The sequence below is a fragment of the Telmatherina bonti genome (genome assembly GCF_933228915.1).
Source record: "Telmatherina bonti genome assembly, chromosome: 17".
Taxonomy (NCBI): Eukaryota; Metazoa; Chordata; class Actinopteri; order Atheriniformes; family Telmatherinidae; genus Telmatherina; species Telmatherina bonti.
The window spans coordinates 32,855,172-32,876,949 of NC_136615.1; the positions used below are offsets into that span (position 1 = coordinate 32,855,172).

General features: G+C 41.1%; 1 protein-coding gene across 1 annotated transcript; it reads left to right on the plus strand.

Moving 5' to 3' along the window:
* Positions 1 to 12,999: 12,999 nt before the first annotated feature.
* Positions 13,000 to 19,167, plus strand: LOC306768171 (nuclear receptor subfamily 5 group A member 2-like; the record flags this gene model as incomplete). The annotated part of the gene is made up of 6 exons (XM_079256402.1): positions 13,000 to 13,101; positions 13,200 to 13,341; positions 14,010 to 14,569; positions 15,700 to 15,819; positions 16,054 to 16,201; positions 18,917 to 19,167. 6 exons carry the CDS (start codon positions 13,000 to 13,002, stop codon positions 19,165 to 19,167), a joined length of 1,323 nt encoding a protein of 440 aa, XP_079112528.1.
* Positions 19,168 to 21,778: the final 2,611 nt, after the last annotated feature.

The window sequence follows — 21,778 nt, forward strand, 5'->3', positions numbered from 1 at the left end:
GGTTGGACTGTCTGGTGGTGGTTGGGCCTGTCTGGTGGTGGTTGGACCCATCTAGTTGTGGTTGGGATTGTCTGGTGGTGGGTTGGACTGTCTGGTGGTGGTTGGGCCTGTCTGGTGGTGGTTAGACCCATCTAGTTGTGGTTGGGATTGTCTGGTGGTGGTTGGGACTGTCTGGTGGTTGTGCCTGTCTGCTGGTGGTTCGACCCATGTGGGGGTTGTTGGGACTGTCTGGTGGTGGTTGGACCCATCTGGTTGTGGTTGGGATTGTCTGGTGGTGTTTGGACTCAACTGGTGGTGGTTGGGCCTGCCTGGTGCTGTTTGAAACCATCTGGGGTTTGGGCCTGTCTGGTGATGGTTGGGCCTTTCTGGTGGATGTGTCTGTAAGCTGGTGGTTCGACCGATGTGGGGGTTGTTGGGCCTGTTTGGTGGTGGTTGGTCACATCCATTGGTGGTTAGGACTGTAGTGTAGTGGGTGGGTCTGTCTGGAGAGATTAAATTTGTCCTCAATTTAACCTGCTTGTTGGAAAATTATAATCTTTATTTTATTTTAAATTTGTTTTAACCTGTTTAAATTTGAACAGTTGAATAATGTGGTACCCGTTGAATAATTTCAACTTTTTATTAATTACCAAATACACTTTAAATTAATAAGGTTGAAATTCCAAAGATGCTGTTGTTGTTTAGTCATAACCAGTTGATTTGCCACCTCCTTTTTATCAGTGCCCCTCCACCCTTCTCACCAAGACTGTACTTACAGAGGCATGATAGTGAAGTTGTCACATACTTTTAAATAAATAAATGAAAATGTCACTGATAGAGCAATAATAACATCAGCCAGCAGGTGTTTTGTTTTTAGATTAGAACAGGGTGGGAAAATGGGGAATTCCAAGCAATAAAACAGGTCTTTACAACATCTGCATCTGACAGCACTGGTTTGCACTTGTTTGGTGTGATGGATGGATAACTTTCTAACTTTTTCATAATTAGATCAACTGACTGGAAGTGTCACTTGTGGTGACAGATACAATGAAGATGTCACCAACTCCCCAGTCTCCACAGCATTTCTGTGAGGTGTTTCTGGTTGTTTTGGTTCAGTTAAAAGACTTCATGGTTTTCCTCAACGCTGCCTGCACAGTGACAAACATTTAAAGAGTCACGGTTTTTCCTATGGGCTTCTGGGAGACGGAAACTAAAGCTAAATAGAGTTTAAATGTCAAAACAGCTACTGATAATCTGTCTTTGCTCCAAGTCACAACAGCTGGAAAAGCTTGTTGAAATGATACAGTTTTATATAAACTAAAAGTATTTGTGTAAAAAGTCTCACTATAGATGCTATTTTCTATCAGGAACATCTGCTGTGGCATTAAACTTAGATTATTGCCATCTATGAGACTCCAACCTGGCCCTGCGATGGACTGGCGAGCTGTCCAGGGTGTACCCTGCCTGTCGCCCAAAGCCAGCTGGGATAGGCTCCAGCTTCCCCGCAACCCTGAATTGGATTAAGCGGTTCAGAAAAATGAATGAATGAGACTCCAACCTGTCTGTCACTAAGAGCTGACCTAACAGTAGTTAACCAGCTAATGGAGTGAAAGCAGGCAAAAGCTAAGTCATGCTGTTTGTCAGCTAAAAACTACGGTTAGGCTACATTCTGCCTTCCTGTACCTGTCAATCAAAAGGACACGCCCCCAATTATGCAGAATTTTTAAATTAAACAGAAAAAATAAAAAAACTTTACTCCCCCCACAGTTGTCATGAAGGCAAACCCTGACCTATTAAACCTAAAATGTTTTTTGTACCAGGCTGTAAACATGTTTATTTCTGCTGTGAAGTTGGTCTTTTAAACATGGGAGTCTGTGGGGATTTGCTCTGTTTTGGAGCCCCTAGTGGATGAAGGGGGAACTGCAAGTTTTGGCACTTCTGCTTCGGCTTCACTTTTAACTGCCGGAGGTTGCTGCTTGGGACCAACAGAAAACATCCTTCCAGATAAAGAAGATAAACGTTTATTGCGAGGATGAAACAGAGTGCAGAAATTAAAACATTTGGTTTTGTTTTGTTTTTTTTCTACTGAAATTTTTTTTTCTTTCATATGGACTGCTGTTTTTTGACTGACCATTGACTTGTGATGTGGATGTGAGATCTATATGCTTGTCTTGAGTGATCAGAGATCTCTGTGAGAGTTGCACTGTTTTCTTTCTACACATGGTTTGTATTTTCTTTCTTTAAATCGCTCTAAAATGCTTCTCTAATGCAGCGGAAATCCCGAGTTTGATACACAGGGAGCTGGACGGGAACTCTCCGCCTTCCTGAAGCCTTTGCCCTCCGGACAAACTGGGCTTTTTATTAAAGCATTAAGGGCATGTTAGCCATGAATGTGCACCAAAGCTGCTCCAAGATGTGGCTTTGAATTGATAATATGACAGAATGGAATGATGTGCAAAAAACACGGGATGGGCGACACATGAACATGATTTTTTATTTTGTTTTGTTTCTGTCATTCAGGTTTTTATGTGTCCAATCATAATAACTTCACATGCAGGTCATATATCACAGATGCAGCACACATGTAGCAACAGTTTGAAACAATAAAACAGCAAAACAGTTTGGAAAATAAATAAATAAATTCACCCTAATACTCAAAAGGCACCCCTGGTACTCCTCATGGTTCATGCATTTATCCTTCTCACCAGACCTCTAAGATGTTTACACCTCTTATGTAACCCAACAAGACTTCCCGTACCAAACTGGTTTGACTTGGGACATTGTCAACCCAGGCAATCATCTTTTCAAAGGCAGCGGTCTCTACAGTCCCTGGTGTATGTGGACTCTTCCAGTTGCGCCGTATGAGCTGAGTCGTGACAGTGAAACTAGTTACTGTCAGCCTGCGCTCTGCTTTGGTAAAACCTGGTGGAGTCCACCAACAGGCATGGTTGTGAGGATTCTGGTAAAGGTCATTTCTCAAGGTTCAAGGTTATTCAACATCCAGGGCAGACCCACAGGACATCCCCAGATGGCGTGGACGGAAGTGTCCAGCTGCTTGTGACATTTCCAGCTTCACTGGAAAAATCCCATTTTAAACCATTTTGCAGGTGTAAAATAATATCTGTGTAGATTTAATAGTCTGTTGTAACCCATCCTGTCCCAAATCTCATCCCACTACTGAGATCCCTTTAATCTCACACTACCTTTCTTCAATATTGAACATTTTTCTGCTAAATATCTGTGTTTGGAAGATGAAGACAACTGCACCTTCATCTGCTGGTTCTATTTGATTTTATCTGAACCAGTGGCCCCATCGTCCCACCAGCCCTCTAATGTCTGCCCATGTGGTTCCCCAGTCTTTCTGTACATAACTTTCTGACATTAAAACTCCATGTCCTGGACTTGTTTGATGACACAGTGACATCTATCATGTGCATTTCCAGGAAAACAGCATCCCGAGGCTGAGAAACCAACAATATACAACGTTTACATCCGAGAACTGACGTGACGTTTCACTTCATGGTATAATAAAAAACTGGCTGTTTTAAACACACGTCGCTGATTCAGCAAAGATATGCAAGAAGATGCAAAGAGAGAAAGAGAAAAGGGTCATCGTAAGATAGCCTTCTGCTGGCTGGAGAGACCCAACAGGTCAGATAGGAGCAAGATGGACGCTGGACTAGCTGTCGATGGGGGGCGTGTGACAGTTCTATCGTGTGTCTTTTAAGGGGCGCTATTATGGTATTTGGAGTTTTCTGAGCTTTCTACAGTGTTACAGTGTTGAATCCTCATCAGACATGTGAACAGCAGTGTTTTTTTTTATCACCTAAACCCATGTTTGAGTTTGAGTTTGAGTTCCAGCACGCTCTCCGTTCGGTTTCCATGGCAATGAAAAACGCGTTGTTTTAGAGAGTTTTTTCTACGTGGAAATCCTTGTGACGTCCCAGGGGATAAGGTTCGGTGATTGGTTACCTTCTACTGGTTAACAAGGACATGTACAAACACATCAGGCGGGTGGAAAACGTGGGATAAAGTTATTTCCAACGATGGCTGGTGAGTTTACCAAAGAGAGACATCCTGCTGCATTCGTTGCTGTGGGTTGCTGTTTTCCACTTCGTTTTCAGGCTCTGATTCAGGTTCCAACATGTAGGGCTGTATGCTATGTGTTGACATGGTATTTTGTTATTTTATTGAGTTCATATGAGCCTAATCCTTCTGTTTATGAGATGTTACAATGACGGAGAAAGCAGGTGCGGTGCGCGCTCCCGATGTCGTGCAGTGGCGGGAGGCGGGGCTTAATGCGGAAGAGTCTCAATCCACTCGTTTTGCCCGCAGGCTGATCTGACAGCCTACGGAGAGGGTCGGTCTGAAGTAAATAAAGCCATTTGGGACAATAACTCGATCAATCCCAGCCCTTCTGGTCTCAGAAGTAAAAATAAATTAGCCTGAAATGAACATAATAGTTCCACTTTAAAGACCAGTCTGATTGATGTCTCTCTCTCTTTTTCTTTTTTAAAGAAAAACACACAAAAAAAATGGTTATTTTCCATGTAACAGATTTTGAGAGCTGGGAATTTTATTTCAAGATCTGCAATAAATATTTACAAAAATAAAATTGTAAACTTAAAATTAATCTTAATGTTTCTATAACAGTTTTGGTAAGAGAAACCTTTGGTCTTCTAATGTCTGGAAAGACAGTAAACATGACCTACAGGGGGGAAGTTGTACTGTAGAATAACCCGACAGCCTGCTCAGGTTTCACATCATTTGACACTAATCTCACAAGGAATGAACCAAATGTCAGAGTTGCATCATGCTGCAGATTCCACAAGTTGTTATCCTTGATTTGAGGTCGCAATACAAAAAAAATATTTAAAAATTAAATAAATACAAGTAACATAAATAGACTAAAAAGTGCCATTTTATTTCTGTAAATAAAAATATGCACCTTTTATTTATAAATATTCCCATATATGTGTAATTATTACTCACATTATGAACAAAGTTTGCGTGAACATCTTCCACCATTAAAATGTTCACAAAACTACACGTTAAGATTTTTTTCTTCAATTTTAAACATATTTCACAAGTGATTTTTCTTAACAGCAGAACATTCTGCATAAAATCCAGCATTTTGCTCTGTCAGCTCTCACATCTTCAAGCTTTTGCATTTAAGCAGAAACAGTATTTATTTCATGTTTCCCTCCTGTCAGTAAGAACAGGAAACTGAGGCTACAATTCACACAGACTCACCAGAACTGGACAATAGAAGATGGAGAAACGTTGCTGGTCTGATGAGTCTCCAGTTCAGCTCCACATTCACATGGTAGGATCAGAATCTGCTGGAAACATCATGACAACATGGATCCATCCTGCCGTCAGGATCAACGCTTCAGGCTGCTGCTGGTGGAATGGTGGGGGGAGGTTTTCTGGTCCCACTTTGGTCCCCTTAGTACCAGCATGACATGGTTTAACCTCCACAGCCTACCTGAGTCCTGCTGCTGACCATGTCCATCCCTTTCTGAGCACAGTGTAGCATCTTCTGATGGAAACTTCCAGCAGGATGATGCACCATGTCACAAAGCTCACATCATCTCCACCATGACGATGAGTTCACTGTCCTCCAACGGCCTCCACAGTCACCAGATCTACATCCAGCAGAGCAGCTGATGAATCTGATTCAGCTCCATCAGATTCAGTCATTTGTGATGTTATTAACCGTGTTAATGATGTTAATCAGACAGCTCTGATGGTGCGCGGGTTTGGCATTTTCCTTTATTATGACAGATAAAAGCAATAAAATATTCAGTTTTGTTGATTACAAGTTATCTTATAAAGATAAAAATTGCCTCCAGCTGTTCAACATAAAATAAACAGTGACTGATATTTGACTTCTCTTCAGGTTTCAGTGCTCCACAGAAAGGGATGAAAGCATCCACCTGTGTTAAAGCAGTCACAGTAAAAATGCTTCTCCTCTTTTCAGGAACCGTAAGCAGCCTGGATAACTTCAGCTTCAGTCAGAAGTGGCCTGAGCTCCTGGATCAAGCAAAGCTGCCTCTTATCCCAGTAGATTCTCTGACCGACAGCCAACTGCTTCCAGATGCTGAAACTTTCCAATCAGGATCCACGCTGGAGAACCAAAAGTTCAGACTTCTACTGCTGCCTTAACGTCTTTATATCATCACTGTTCTAGACTTTATCATCACTTAGAAGTTTCTCAGGAACTTCTCTCTTGTGTTTTTATAAAACAGAAAACTGTTGGTGTTGTCCATGAGATCCTTCCAACAGAAATCACCTGCTCAGGTGTATCTCCTGCCTCAATGATGAAGTTTGATCCAATATGTAAAATTTGTTTTGAGAGGATGCAAATGTAAGCAGAAAGAAGAATATTTCTGTTTTGGTCTCATTTTTTGACACTGAAAACACCTAAAGCTTGGGTAGGTAATGTTGAGGAGCCGTGTGTTGGTTCCTCCCCTTCAAATGAATAATCTGTTTGAGACACGCTTTCCTGTTTAACAGGAGGAGGAAAATCCTTCCTGCGTTTTCTCAGCCATGATTGCCTTCCGAGTTTTTTCTTTACTACTTTGTAGGGCTGTGACGATATGCTAGCGTCCCGATTCGATTCAGATTTTTTGAGTGCCGATTTGATTTAAATTTCGATTGCCATGATTCTTTGATATTGCTGATTTCTGTAGACTGTTAACAAACAAAAAAATTTACAAAACTATTTTTGCTCGTCATTTTTCTTGATTTCAATGAGGAAAAAACAACGCAGTAATCAGACCATCATTCAGCTGATAAAAATAAAATAAAATAAAATGACAAAATGTTTATAATGGATTATTTTGATTTATTTGAAAATAAATAGATTTTTTAACAAAATAAAAACATCAATTTTAAAATTATGAAGCAAAAATTCCACTACCAAGTATGCACTGCTAGAGGAGGAGGAGGGAGAAGAAGCTTCCGAAATATAAGAAATGAACAACTTTAATTCGGTCCGAACATTTGGATTGGTCCGAGTTTTTACAGATTTACACTAAACTGAGGGGTCTTTTCTTGTTCATGATTACAAAATGTATAGACTACTATCAGGATGAGGAACCACTTCACCCAGAGTAAAAAAAAATGTCTGTGAACAAGATTACCTACCTTTAATTTTGAGCTGGTAGTGTATTCCTCATAAATAAAAGTGTCAATGAGAAATCTTTATGCGAGACAAATAAAGCAGCTGTGCTATTTACACACGACAAATTTATGTGTTTATCACATGTAATTCAACCTGATGTTCTGTGCATAACCAAAGGACACGTTCAGACTGAAGACATATAGTAAGTTACATAACTGTTTTAATTGAATCCAGGGCCACAAAATAAAAAAATTAAAATAAAAACGTTTTTAGATTAAATTTAAGAGAAACCATGGTTTGGGGCAGATTTAGTGTTTTTGGTAGTTTGTCCCTTGAACAAACTATTGAAAAATCCACTGTCAGATTTGACTGAGACACAAACTTTGTCGGAGACCGGTCTTCTGGTAAAACAGTAATATAAAGCTGTCATCAGCATAATTATTATATGTTATTGTAGATGATTAAAAGATAGGGGGCCCAACATGGAGCCCTGGGGAACTCCATATGTGGATCCTGAATGATAATAGCCCAACGAAGAACCTTGGGGAACTCCATATCTAGATCCCAACAAAGAACCTTAGGAAACTCCATATGTAGATCCTGAATGATAGGTAGCCCAACATGGAGCCTTATGGAACTCCATATGTAGATCCTGAATGATAGGAGCCCAACATGGAGCTTTGGGGAACTCCATATGTAGATCCTGGATCATAGGAGGCAAACATGGAGCCTTGGGAAATTGGTTTATTGCCCATGGAGAGCATTTGCTAGGAATCCTGGCCCAATTTATTCCTTGTTCATTTTGATGTTTTAATAATAATAATTTTACATAATGTAAAACCAGAAATAAATGTTTTTTTAAATCGCTGTTGTCTTAAACAGGATCAGTAACATGTGGTTCCCCAGTCTTTCTGTACTGGATCTAGAAGAAAATTCTTCACATTCTTCAGATTAATTCACATTCATTGACTAAGGATCCTATCTTATCCATATACTTTCTTTGTGGTGAGAAAATGCCAAACAACAGAATACATTGTGTTGACACAGTTGGGCAAATTTAGCTTAACTGGTCAAGGAAATTTTGTTTGGCTTGGTTTTACACTGATCTTTACTGAATTAGACCAAACCACCTGAACAACATCATGCAGTTAAAACAACTGCTTATTAGAGGGTGATATTTCAGGCAATGACTCCTGACCAAGAAGAAAAGAGAAGAAAATCCAGCTTATTGATTTGCCAGGGCAGAAAATGTCTGCAGAAGATCGACACCAAGTTTCTGTAGTCTGGTTTCTTTTTTGACTTTGTGTTCAAACCTGATCCAGTTTTTACAAGAATCTATCCAGTATGAGTCGCAGAAGAAGCAGCCAGATATCCACCATGTTGATCCCCTCTTTGCTTCACTGGACGCGCTGTTTGCTTTTACACAGGAAGAGAATCCAACCAGAATTCACTTCCAGAGGTACCAAGAACCCTAGTTTTCAAGTGAACCATTGCTCCAAATGAATCAGACAATCCATGGAAGAAGGCCAGGGTTTGTTTAACCAAACTGTTTTTTGACCAAGCTGCACCAGTGTGAGTGCACCCTTCAAAATGTCAAACATGGAGCAGTTCATAAAAACTAAAGATGGGTTTTTCTCAGCAAAGATCATTAAGAACAAGTAAAAACAAATATGAAGCTGAATCAGATTGATGACTCTGATCCACAGCCCTGAAGGTGCACAGCTTTGGTATTTTCCTTTATCATGACACATGAAAGTAATAAAATATTTAGGTATGTACTGATCCACTTTTTGGAAGTTCCGATCCAATACCTGAAATGTGAATATCTGCCGATACCGATATTTGCCGATACCAAATCTGTTTATGTGAACATTATTGTGACTATGGTCATTATTGTGTAAGATTTCATTAGGTTGTAATAAATGGCCCATCCTTTCTTAAGTTAACTCACCAATAAAAATATAATAACATTACAGATCTAATTATTTCAATAGGTTTCAAACACGTCCGTAGACGTCATCAATCACATCTACACTGGCTTGACTAGTGTGGTATCTGTACACTTTTATTAATACTAAGTACGAGTCGATACTGATACTGATATCGATATCAGTGCATTTAAAAATATTCAGTTCCTACAATATTTTATTACAAGTTATCTTACATAAGTAGAGTCAAATAGACTTTGTCTCTTTAAACTTTGTTTGTTTTGTGAGACAGGTGGTAAAAATGGCCCCTTTAGTAAACTAGACTTCTGGTGTTAACCCAAACCTGTAGCTGTTAACACAATGCTAAGGAGGAAAGACATCAGAAACTGTTGCTGTTCATCATCTAAGTCATAAAAATTCATTTCCAAACTAGTCAATCCTCCTGCAGAAAGATTATCCACACAGTGAAAACATTCAGGATCTACAGTCAGATCTACATGTCAGACTCCCCCGACCTCAGTCAGCATGTTTAATGTTAAAGTTTAGGACAGTACAGCCAGAAACAATGTTTATCAACACATCAGACTGACAGGTGAGTTTATGTGAAAGATAAGGCAGTTTTCAGTTTATCTGGAATGATGCCACAGTGATCCGTTGCATTATGGTGAAGTAATAATTTAATTATCTTTACCTGAACTCCATCCTCAGGAGTTATCTGGATGTAGATGAGTGGGAAAAAAAGCTTTGTGGATACAGCATGATATTAAGGTCTTATTTTTATGTAAAACGGGACTGGTGAGGTGGGGGGGATTTTATGTGCTTTATCTGTATGAGTGTGTAAGAGACAAGGAATCATTAGGTGTGTCTCTGTTAATATGGTTAAGTCACACGCTTCGGAACACAAAGGTTTACTTTGATTTGGTGCTGAAATATGATAACTTATAATGTCAAGCTCTGTGCAAAGCTTTCTGATATAAAAGGTACGACATGAATACGTTTGATTTGATTTGATTTGATTTGATTTGATTTGATCAGGAACAGTACCGACACAGCGAACCCAGCCAGGTTTAGCATGTTAGCATGTCAAACAGCAGCAGAAAGCAGAGCTGAATATATTTCTGCTTCCCACAAATCAACCTTCCACCAGCGAGCAGCTTTAAAAGATTCTGTTAGTTTTAGATAGAATTAGTTTAAATGCTTAAAAAATCTTTTTCTTTTTTTTTTTTGTCCAAGGTTACAGAAGTGTCACGTACCTTCTCATCCTCATCAAACTACCATAAATTACACCCAGTACAACCACTCCATCTGCTGGATGACGGAAGAATGAACCAAAATATACATGTAATGTAAATAAATATACACAAATAATGATAATAATAATAATCCATTCAAACACATTAATCTCTAGTCACACACATTGTGAGTTAAAACCAGATAAAAACACAAAAACTAATCCTGTTTATGGAAGATCTCCATCTTCAGCAGAACAGCATAAATATGCAGGATGGCTTCACAGTTTCAGTTTATTTCTACCGACTCACGGAGAAGTTTGGGGAAATGTTGCAATACGGTCCAGTTCAGTCCAGTTCATTGCAGTCTTATTATTTTCTTATTAAACCAAATCCATTATATGATCCACATCAGTCCAGTTTATAACACCACTGTTCATATAAACCAATTCAACATAATGACCCAGATAAGGAAAAGTTAACTAAAACCAGGACCAGAAAGGAAAAGCTGCATCAGAACCAGGATGGATGGTGATCTTACTGGACCACTTGGGGATGGATAGAACTGGGAAGATGGTCCACCAGGAACACAACTCCAATCCACAGATACACAGATACCTGCTGAGAGAGAAGAGAAACAACATCAGATGTTTCTACATGCAGAGTATAGAGAGCAGAGAGGAGCCCAGTGCATCATGGGACGTCTCCCAGTGCATCATGGGACGTCATCCAGCAGCCATGGCCCTAGCAGGACCGGAGAGATGGATCAGGGTCACCAAACCAGACCTGACTACAAGATTCCTCAGAAAGGAACATTTGAAGATGATCTGGGGGTTCTGCTTCCAGAAACCAGACTGGGATCCGGTTCCACTTGCTGAAGCCAGACTGGGATCCAGTTCTGTTTCTTCATGGCTGCTGGTGCCCACCAGTGGGATTGTTTTCTAACTGCTTCTGTTCCTGACAGCGCTCATCAGTCTGATTGGGTCCCAACTGGTTTGTCCCAGTTCTACTGGTTTCTTATGACTCAGCACTACTTAAACACTCTCCAGTCTCTCCTTCTCCACCAGCAGCTCTGCGCCTTGTTGAAGTCCAGCGTTTAGGGTTGGGGGTTTATCGTCTCCAGCTACCCACCCATTCCCGTCCCTGGATTACTCCTCTTCCCCACAACAGATTCCTCTTGCTTTTCGGATTCCTGGAAACCGACCCTCGCTTGCTTTTTGGACCCCGAGCCTCGCCAGTACCTCACCTGTCTCCTAGTGTTCTGACTCTTCCTGCCTTCTGGTCTAGTCACTGGATTCTGGACTCTCTCGGCCTCCCTTCCCTCCAGGATCAGGTCACTACCCCAAGCCCCCATCTCTCCAAGATCCTCACTGACATTAAACCAGGTTTTGCACACTGCTCTTGTGTTGGCTGAATTTCCAGATCTTCAGTTACCCATTGCATCGGTTCCCGAGACGGGTTCTGCCCCCCAGTCCGGTTTCAGAACCTAAACCTGCAGTCTGAGAGGGAAGGGATGGGAAAGTCTGGAACTACGAGATGGCGCCTGATCACTGAGAGTCTTACACGTGAGGAGAACTTCACAGGAAGCTGAAGGGAAGATAAAACTGGACCATCTGATTCAGAACTTTTCCAGTTATCAGGATTTATAGTCATCTAATCTGGAAGTTCCAAGTCCGTGGACTCGTTTTCCTGGATGAGGATGCTCCTCATTCTGGGAATATCACATCGGTAGGGGAAGGAGGTTCTAGAAACCAGTTTCTGGTCCAGAGTTTCTCCCTGCGGAGCTGTAAGCCGAGGTTGTACCACCTGGAGAAACTCCATGGCTGGACAGACTTCCTGGTTCTCCCCAGCCCGGTGGGTAGCGTCTGGACTTGGACCTAGCGGCTTGGGTGGGAAAACCTTTTTACGTTGAACATCTAAAACTTGAGATGAAACAAGACAGAATGTGAACCATCAACATGAATCAGACTTAACCCAACAGACAAAGAAGGCGATGGAAAACCCTGACCAGAAAGTTCCCTGTGCTGCATGGAGGGTCTCAGGTCCAGCACTGAGACTGGACACCCAGAGGAAGGAGGGAACATGGAGAACATCCAGATGTTCACCTCCAGTTTTCTGTTGTAACGTGTTTTTATTCCACGTTTCTCTGGAGACTTAGTCCCCGTCTTTGATGGTGGCGGTGTGAAGACTGGATCAGAGCAGGATCTGGACCAAAGAGCGCGTCCCACCCCCACAGGAGGATGACGTGACCCCCTCAGAGCCCGTTCAGCATCGCTGCCTTCATTTCCCACCAGGGCCGGGCAGCTGGAAGAAGATCCAGCCGTTATTTCTGCTTTGATTCAGTCGACTCCCCTGAAGCAGGAAAACAGGTCGGTACGCTGACATCCATAGTTTTTCCTTCATTTCACCATTTAAACTGATTCAGCTTCTGGATTCAACTGAACTCATCCGGATGTCTGATTTAATTTTATTTTCCTGTGTTCGATATAATGTTTTCTTTCATTTTTTATTCACTTTTTCTTTCATTTTATGGAATTTATTGGGGTTTTTTTTTCCTTTTTAAAATGTATTTTTTCATTTCATTTCATTTCATTTGCTTCAGTTTTCTATTTTTTCTTTTGTTTTAATCTAATTTAACTCCTTTTTCTGTCTGATTTTCTCGCTGTATTTTAGCTTATTGTTGTATTTGAAAGGAGAATTGTTTCATGCTGGTTTTTCTGGTGTATTCTCCAGAATGGAGTACAGATGTGATGTAGGTCTGGACGAGCTGTGTCCCGTGTGTGGAGATAAAGGATCTGGGTATCACTACGGTCGGTTCACCTGTGAAAGCTGCAAGGTACATCCCAGCCTGCTTTATAGAGGGAAATGTTTAGCTTTAGCCTTCGTTCAGGCAGCTGGAAGAGGACGCAGACTGATCACTCTCATCTCCTGCAGGGATTTTTCAAAAGGACGGTTCAAAACAACAAGACGTACACCTGCGTGGAAAACCAGCAGTGCAGAATCGATAAAGCTCAGAGGAAACGATGTCCTTTCTGCAGGTTTCAGAAGTGTCTTCATGTTGGTATGAAGCTGGAAGGTAAGCAGGGAGCTTCTTCTCTCACGGCCTTTTATGTCCAGGAAGCTCTGAGAAAAACTTTTCAAGAATAATTTATTAATGCAAAAGCAAAGTAAAAATTAAGTAAAGAAGAATAAATAAATGAAGGAAGGTAAATCATGCTTCCTTCTAGACACTTTTCCTTTCCAACTATCCAACCTCCTTCTCAAATACAAATAAAAGATTTAAAGTAATCAGGAAAAATGTACGTCATGTCTCCATGAAGCAATAATGCGTATTAATACATATTAATGATGCAATTAAATATGTAGGATTACAGCTGGAGTTATAATCCACCAGGCTGATCCCGACAAATAAAATAACACAAAAACAACAACATGAATATATTGATCTCAGACTAGAACTGTACCAGCATGACTAGGATGTTAATAAAAACGTGAAGATGCATCACAATTATTATATAGCTAGATAGATAGATAGATAGATAGATAGATAGATAGATAGATAGATAGATAGATAGATAGATAGATAGATAGATAGATAGATAGATAGATATTCATAATTTTCTGAACTGAATATTATTTTTTTATTTTGCACACCAAGTGGAGTTGCGTCTCCAATCTTATTGCTGCTCTGCTACACTAGTAATAAAGCTCTTTACTCTTTATGCTTATCATTTTCCCCATCAGCTGTTCGTTCGGATCGGATGAGAGGCGGCAGAAACAAGTTTGGGCCCATGTACAAGCTCGACCGAGCCCTCAAACAGCAGAAAAAGGCTTTGACAGAAGCGAGTAGATTCAGCCTGGAAACCAGTCGCTCTGTCTTGACCTCCTCCCATCAGAGAGACCTGACCTTCTCTGGTGGTCACCAAACAGTCGCTGTCATTGACCAGCCTTCATCCATGTCTGCATTGTTGTCCTCTGGCTCGCCTGCTGTCGTCCAGCACCAGTGGACTTCCAACACCAGCTCTCCGTGGTCAACAGAGTTTCCTGCAGGATTCTGCATCGATCCACATGAGTCGATCTCATGGACACAAGGTCTGAGGATGCCTGAGCTTGTGATGGAGTTTCTGAGGTGTGATCCAGATGAACTGCAGCTGCAGAGGAAGATCACCGCTCGCCTCCAGCAGGAACAGACGAGCTGCTGCAGGAACTCGGACACCTTCGCGCCGCTCTACGCCATAGCTGATCAGCTGTTGTGTTCCATTGTGGAGTGGGCGCGCACATCCATCTTCTTCAAGCAACTCAAGGTAAGACTGCAGGGTATGATTTGAAACATCCTGGTTTAGCCTGAACATCAAACTCATGGATTTAAAAAAAACATACAAACAAAAGTTTTAAGTAGAAACAATAGAAATTATTTTGCAAATATCTGTCCATTAATGTAAAGTTAAATTTATTCTAAAGATGCAGATTGGGTGGTGACAAATCAAACTGACCAATCAGGGAGCAGATGACTTCCTGTACTGTTTATAAATGGATGATGTTGTGACTACCCCTGAGACTAATGTGGGTTATAATGACAATTTGTAGGAAATAAAGTAAACAATTAACCCTCAGGTAGAATTTTAAAAGAAGGAAATCACACTTTTCTTCATATGGGCCCTTTTTGGTCAATGGATTATACTCAATAAAATAAATCTCAATAAAATAGAACAAACTCACTTTGTTTTTCATTAACACCATTCCTGGAGTTAGGACTGCATTGCTTCCATAGAAAGTTTGATCATCATTCACAGGTCTACGGTGAGGAGAGGGCTAAGCTGCATCCTCTACAGCTGCAGGATCCCCACATCACAATTTAACTGATTATCTGTTCACTCTAACATATTGAGTAGAATAAAGGAACTTTACATCTCATTTTGCATTTACTTCCAACGTATGTAATTCTAATTATTTTAACAAACTAAAGGCAAATTGATGATTGATTGTGTTTTTAGTTAAACTAAGGGATAATGTTTCAAAGCCAGGTAAATCTGAATGTCATCAGCATAACTATGGACAGAGATACCACATTTCCTGAGTTCCAAACCAGGGTGGAATTATAGAGGGAAAATAACAGTGACCCCAGTATATAACCCTGGGGTACTCCAGAAGGAAGATCAGGACTTATACCAAAGCTTCTGTCAAACAGAATCTCCCGTTCCACCACATCACCATGAGAATCTCCGGTTCCACCTCATCATTATGAGAACCACTAGTATGTTTCAAATTTAAGCATTGGAAAATAAAAGTAGAAAGTTAGTCCCTTCCTATGTAGCTTGTAAAACCCAGTTAATGACTCAGCGGTCTGCATTTCCAGCAAAGTAAAAATTAAAAATAAAAAACTGAGAAGGATAAAAGCAGTGATTCACAGATTTTAGCCTTTTTTTGCCACCAGGTCAGTGATCAGATGAAGTTGCTGCATCACTGCTGGAGTGAACTGCTGGTCCTTGACATCACCTCTAGACTGGTCCTTCATGGTGACGAAGCCAGTCTGCTGCTGATCACTGGACAGGAGGTGGGTCATCTCAGCTTCTGCACCAACTTCACACTGACTTCACTGTATTTCCAGTCCAGATATTTACAGATTTACAGATAAATAAGAACATTTAATCTCTTCATATATGTAGAAATCCTTCATGGCATCAACGCAAAATGTTAGATTGTGTATATATAGTTATATTAAAGTGTAAAAGTGCAGAGCAGAAGGAGTAAAAACTGTTCTGATATCAGCAGGTTTTCTTTGCTTCAGGTAGATCTGTCAGATATAATCTCCTGTGCTGGTCCTGCTTTAACCAGCCTGACCCAGAGAGGACAGGAGCTGGTTGAGAAGCTGAACCTCATGAAGGTGGACCGTCAAGAGTTTGCCTGCATCAAGTTCCTGATCCTGTTTAACCCAGGTTGGTGACATCTAATTACTTACATGCTGACCAGAATGTAGATGTGGAGATTATCTCTGGTTGGATGTTCTAGACAACTGCTGCTCGCTGGATGTTTTATTTTCTTCAGACCTTCTCTGTATATCATGGAGATGCTGAGCACAACTTCCATGGGGTTCTGAGAAGTATTGTGTGATTGGTCAGACATTTGAAGTGGGCCTGGTTGATGCCAAAAAGTAAGTTTGAAGTTCTCGTCTCCGTGTTTTTGCTGATGCAGGCTGAACAGATAGTTTAAACAAACATCTGATTGAAGTGGTGAGAAACAGGGAAAATGTATTCAACATGTGGTGCTCAACAACATGGACACTGTCGGTTACACAACCAGCCCTGTCGTGACGTGGACAAGTTTCTTGTTAGATATTAAATAAACGGGATTTCTCCCAGATTATGTAACAAGCTTAAACCAGGGATCCTGCTGAGAACCACAAATGAACGACAGCATCAGATATTTCTGCATGACAATAAGCCCAGTGCCTCTCCCAGCAGCCTTCCGTAAGTCTGGGCGATACTGAAAAATTTTGTCATTGATACTCAGCAAATCCAGGGGTGGTATTACCCATACAAATACCATTTTGTTGTAATTTGATATTTTGTCTTTAATTATCAATGGTAATGATTATAATTAAACAAAGCTCAAAGGTTTTTGCAAATAAAACATTTTTATAAACAGACTAAATGGCAGAAATAAACAAACTTAAATTTAAGGTGTTCATGGTTAGTAAACAAAATAAAATAACACTATTAACAATGTTTACATAACTCAGTCTTCCTTTCTCCCGTTTTTCACACAATTGTTTTAGAACTCAACAGTGCAAATAAGATTTAAAAATGCTAAATCTATTATTGTTTGGCTCTTATCAACATTGTTTGGCTTTTTGCCCACTAAACTACCAGCAAGAAAAGGATCAATCCGATCATGCTGATATTAAACGATACTGATACTGGCCTCTGTAACGCTATTGTCGACATTTGGATCAATCAGCCCAGCCTCAGCCAATCACAGCAGGATTAAAGGGATGAATTAGAGTCACAAAGCCAAACCTAAGATTTATCAGGAAGGAAAGTTTGAAGATGATCTGAAGCTAGAGAGGAGGTCTGATTCCTGAAGCCAGACTGAGATCTGGCTCCACAGAAGCCCCATTTCAACCAGTCTGGTTCCAGAACTGGTTCAGAGCAAGTGCCAGACAAATCACCAGTTCTTTGGCTTTTGACTGGCTCCTTTTCTCAACTTGTGCTATCCAGGCACCAAACAACCAATGACAACTTGCTGGGGTGGGGTTCAGAGCTGCTTCACATTGCTTGCGTCAGTATCTGGGGGCGGGGTTACCTGGCCAAAGAAGATTTGGTGTTTCCTGGCTTCGTCATCAGAGATCCACGGTAAATGGGACGGGAAAAAGTCTGCATTTGAGCCGAAAGAGCAGGATGTGACTGCAGCTGGCCACAAACAGAGCATCAACCAGCTGGTCAACAAAGCTTAAAAATTATTTCAGGGAGCTGAGACTCAGCAGTAATGAAAGACCCAAAAGAAACCCACATTTTGAGATCCTGAATTCTTTCCTTGGTGACCAGCCAGCGCACCAAACAACTGGCGCCCTGAACTCTGCCATGGTTAACTCATAGACTGTATATAAAAAGATGGATGTAGCCTTCGTGACGTCACCCGTAGGTTTCTAAAGAGCTGAATTGAAGCTCGGTGGGCGGTTCCTACCATCACCATCGTGGTAAGGGCATGCGTATCGTCTCGCCCAGAAAATACAAATATGGGCAAAGAGGTGGAGCTGAGAGGGGGGGCTGTGAGGGTCATGGTGGATGATTGACATTGAGCGAATTCAAGCTACCTGTAGCTAAAATTTAACCGAGCTAACCCGGAGATAACAGGAGCTAACCAGCTAACGGAGGTAAGCGGGCTAAAGCTAAGTCACGTTGTTAACCGGCTAAAAACCGCGGTTGTTCTACGTTCTTCTTACTTGAAGCAGGAAATTGGGTACCTGTCAATCAAAAGGACACGTCCCTAAATAGGCCAAACTTCGAGATTAAATTACTTTTAAATGGGCGAGTTAGAAAAAAATTCACTCCGACCACAGTTGTCATGAAGGTAAACCTGACCTATTAACCGAAAATGGATTTTTGAACCCGGCTGTAAACATGTTTATTTCTGCTGTAAACATGTTTATTTCTGCTGTGAAGTTGGTCTTTTTAACATGGGAGTCTGTGGGGATTTGCTCTGTTTTGCAGCCTCTAGTGGATGAAGGGGGAACTGCATTTTTATGCACTTCCACATCGGCTTCACTTTTAACCAACAAAGGCTCCGTCCATTTTTCATGTACAGTCTATAGGTTAACTCCATCCTCCTTTTAGATGACATCAGCTGAAGCTGAACCAGCTTAGCACTGGCTCTAGCACCAGCTCCTTTCCACCATTCTTCTTTGTTGGAAAGGAGCTGAGAAAGGGGTCTGACAACTGGGAGTTTGTGTTCCTGAAGCCAAGCAGATCCACAAGGAGGGTCTGATAACTGAAGGTTCTGCCTCTTCTTTTTACTTTTAAAACCTTTGGGATCTATAAGATCACATGGAGCTTGGTCACTTCCTTTAATGTGCACCTTAGTTAAACTGTCCAGTCTGAGAGATGAAAGCGTTTATTCATTGTTGGTTATTTTCTGCTTTTCTCGCCGTTCAGATGTGAAGGAAGTGGAAAACCATGGGTTTGTGGGGTGTGTACAGGACCAGGTTAAAGGAGCCCTGCTGGAGTACACACTGACCTCCTCATCCCAGCATCCCAGTCGTTTCACTCACCTGCTGCTGAGTCTGTCGGAGCTTCGCTGCCTCAGCGTGATGGCTGAAGACTTCTTATACTGCAGACATCTGCAGCAGCAACCCTTAAACAACCTGCTCAATGAGATGCTGCACGCTAGACACAACTGGGCATGAAAACTCATCTACACACTGGATTATACTCACAACAGAGGCATTGTGCTGTTGTTAATGATTATAATGAGTACATTTTGGTCCTCTCAGTGTCATGATTTGTTGGGAGGATAGACACCAGCATGTTTTCATCATTAAGATTTACATTGTTTTACCAAATATTCAATAAATGCATTGAAAATGACTTTTTTGTATGTCATTCATAAAGTCAACAGTAAATTCATTTTTTTTCTCATGTCAGAAAATGAAGCAAGGTACATGCTGGACAGCTTGCCAGTCCATCACAGGGCCACACAGAGACAAACACTCAATAGGGTCAGTTTAGAGGAACCAGTTAACCTCACATGCATGTGTTTGGATGGTGGGAGGAAGCTGGAGAGCGCGGAGAGAACCCACGCACATGGGGAGAACATGTAAACTCCACACAGAAAGGTCACTGTCCAAACCTCGCTCCAGCTGAGGACTGAACCAGCAACCTTATTGCTTGGAGGCCACAGTGCGAACTACTATTCCACTGCGCAGTCCTCATGAGCCACAAAAATATCACTGCATGAAAACATCTGAAAGCTGAAATGTGTCAAAACCAGTAAGATGATGATGATGATGATGATGAAGTTAAGAACAAGATAAAGTTTGTGGTTTTTAGTCCAACATGAGGACGCAAAATGGGGGATTTTCCTCAGCCGTCTTGACAGGCAGAACCTTGACCAGAGGCCTGTACAGCGAAACTGGATTGAGCCTGGATGGTTAACCCCGAGGTTTTCTGTACTATGATGCTGGTTCACTCCTTCACCCTGTAACCTATGCTGAAGGTTGTGTTCTGGAGAAGAGATCAGTGGGTATCAAAGCTCTGCCTCCTGACCAATCAGGTCTCCTCTCCCATTCTGACAACGTTGGTGAGTTTTTAGAGATATAAACATCCATCTGATAAAGGTCTAAAAGCCTGAACGCTCTGAGGAGTGTTCTTCTTGTTACCAGTCCATTTAGCTCCACTGGCATCTGAAATAATGAGCTGAATAATAATTCTCACACATGCAGAACTGCAGAACCAGGAATTCACGCAGCCACAGCTACTGAAGCCGGCCAGGAATTAATATTCCCAGAAAAAACGCTGAGCCTGGCCCTGCAATGGACTGGCGAGCTGTCCAGGGTGTACCCTACCTTTCACCCAAAGACTGCTGGGATAGGCTCCAGCTTCCCTGTGACCCTTCATCAGACTAAGCTGTTAGGATAATGAATGAATGAATGAATGAATGAATGAATGAATGAATGAATGAAAACGCTGAGTCTCAAGACCTGAATGGAAAATGTAAAGGAAATGAAGTGAGGAAGCTGTCTGGAACATGTGGACCTTCATAACGTGAAACCGAGTGTTCAGAGGGATGTCCGTTTACATTGTTTCATTATTCGTTTGACACAATGTCATGAATTATCACATTAATAGAGTTGTTCTGTAAACTGGAAGCCAATGGACAGACACTAAAACTGAAGAAACATGATGTTTCCTGCTAGTTCTGAACCTTGCTACAGCAACGTCCTGTCACCAGATTGGAAGCCCGGGACTGGGTCGGTGCATGGCTGGCTCCGGGGTGGGGCGGTTGGGGTCTGGGCCTGGGGATGGCTGCCGATGGCCCGGGTCTCGGGGGTACTCCTGGCGTGCCTCTTGCCTTTGTGTGGGAGGGGTCACACTGGTATGATCACCTTTTCCGGAACACGTTCCACTCTGCATGTTCTGCATGTGACACAGTCACCGAGTCGTCACGCAGTTTTATTCACTAACAGCAGCTAGTTTTCTCATTTCTGTTTGTTTCTCATTTATATTTAACTTTTTAGATTCATAGTTTAGTTACTATGATCTAAAGTTGGCTTGTATGTGTATGTATATGTGTTCATACTAGCGAGTGTGTATATGTTTTTGAACATATCTATGTATGTATGTGTGTATAGATATGTATATATATGTATATGTATGTGTTTTTACGTATGTATGTATGTATGTAAGTATGTATATATATATATATATATATATATATATATATATATATATATATATATATATATATATATATGTGTGTATATATATATATATATATATATACATACAAACACACATATTTCCTCCCTCTTTATGTCTTTCACTTTTCCTATGAGGTGTTTTTGCTTCTTTCTCTTTCTGTCTTTCTTCTGTCCTCTCCGGTCCAGCAGTACAAACTCTACAATTCAAACAATAACCAAAATAAATACAGAAATAGAATAAAAATTCAGAAAGTGAAGAGGATCATTATGTCTATGAAGCTTCCCTTGGCAAAGAAAATTTGCTCAGCAGAACAGCATCCAGACCATCATTCTGCTGCCTAAATGCTGGACAAGACACAAAAAAAGAAAAGAAAAAAAAAAAGAAAGGAAGCCCGGGACTGGAAATGACGGCTTTTGTTTCTGGTTTTATCTGTTTAGATATGTTCTGCATGGAAAAATATGATATATCAAGATTAGTTTAGAGAACAGTTTATTTGGGCTCCAGTCGATGAAGATTTGATGGAGTTACTCTTCAGGTGAAGACAAACAGCCTCTGTTTAGCTGTAGAACAAAACAGAGATCTTATAATTCTGCTGCA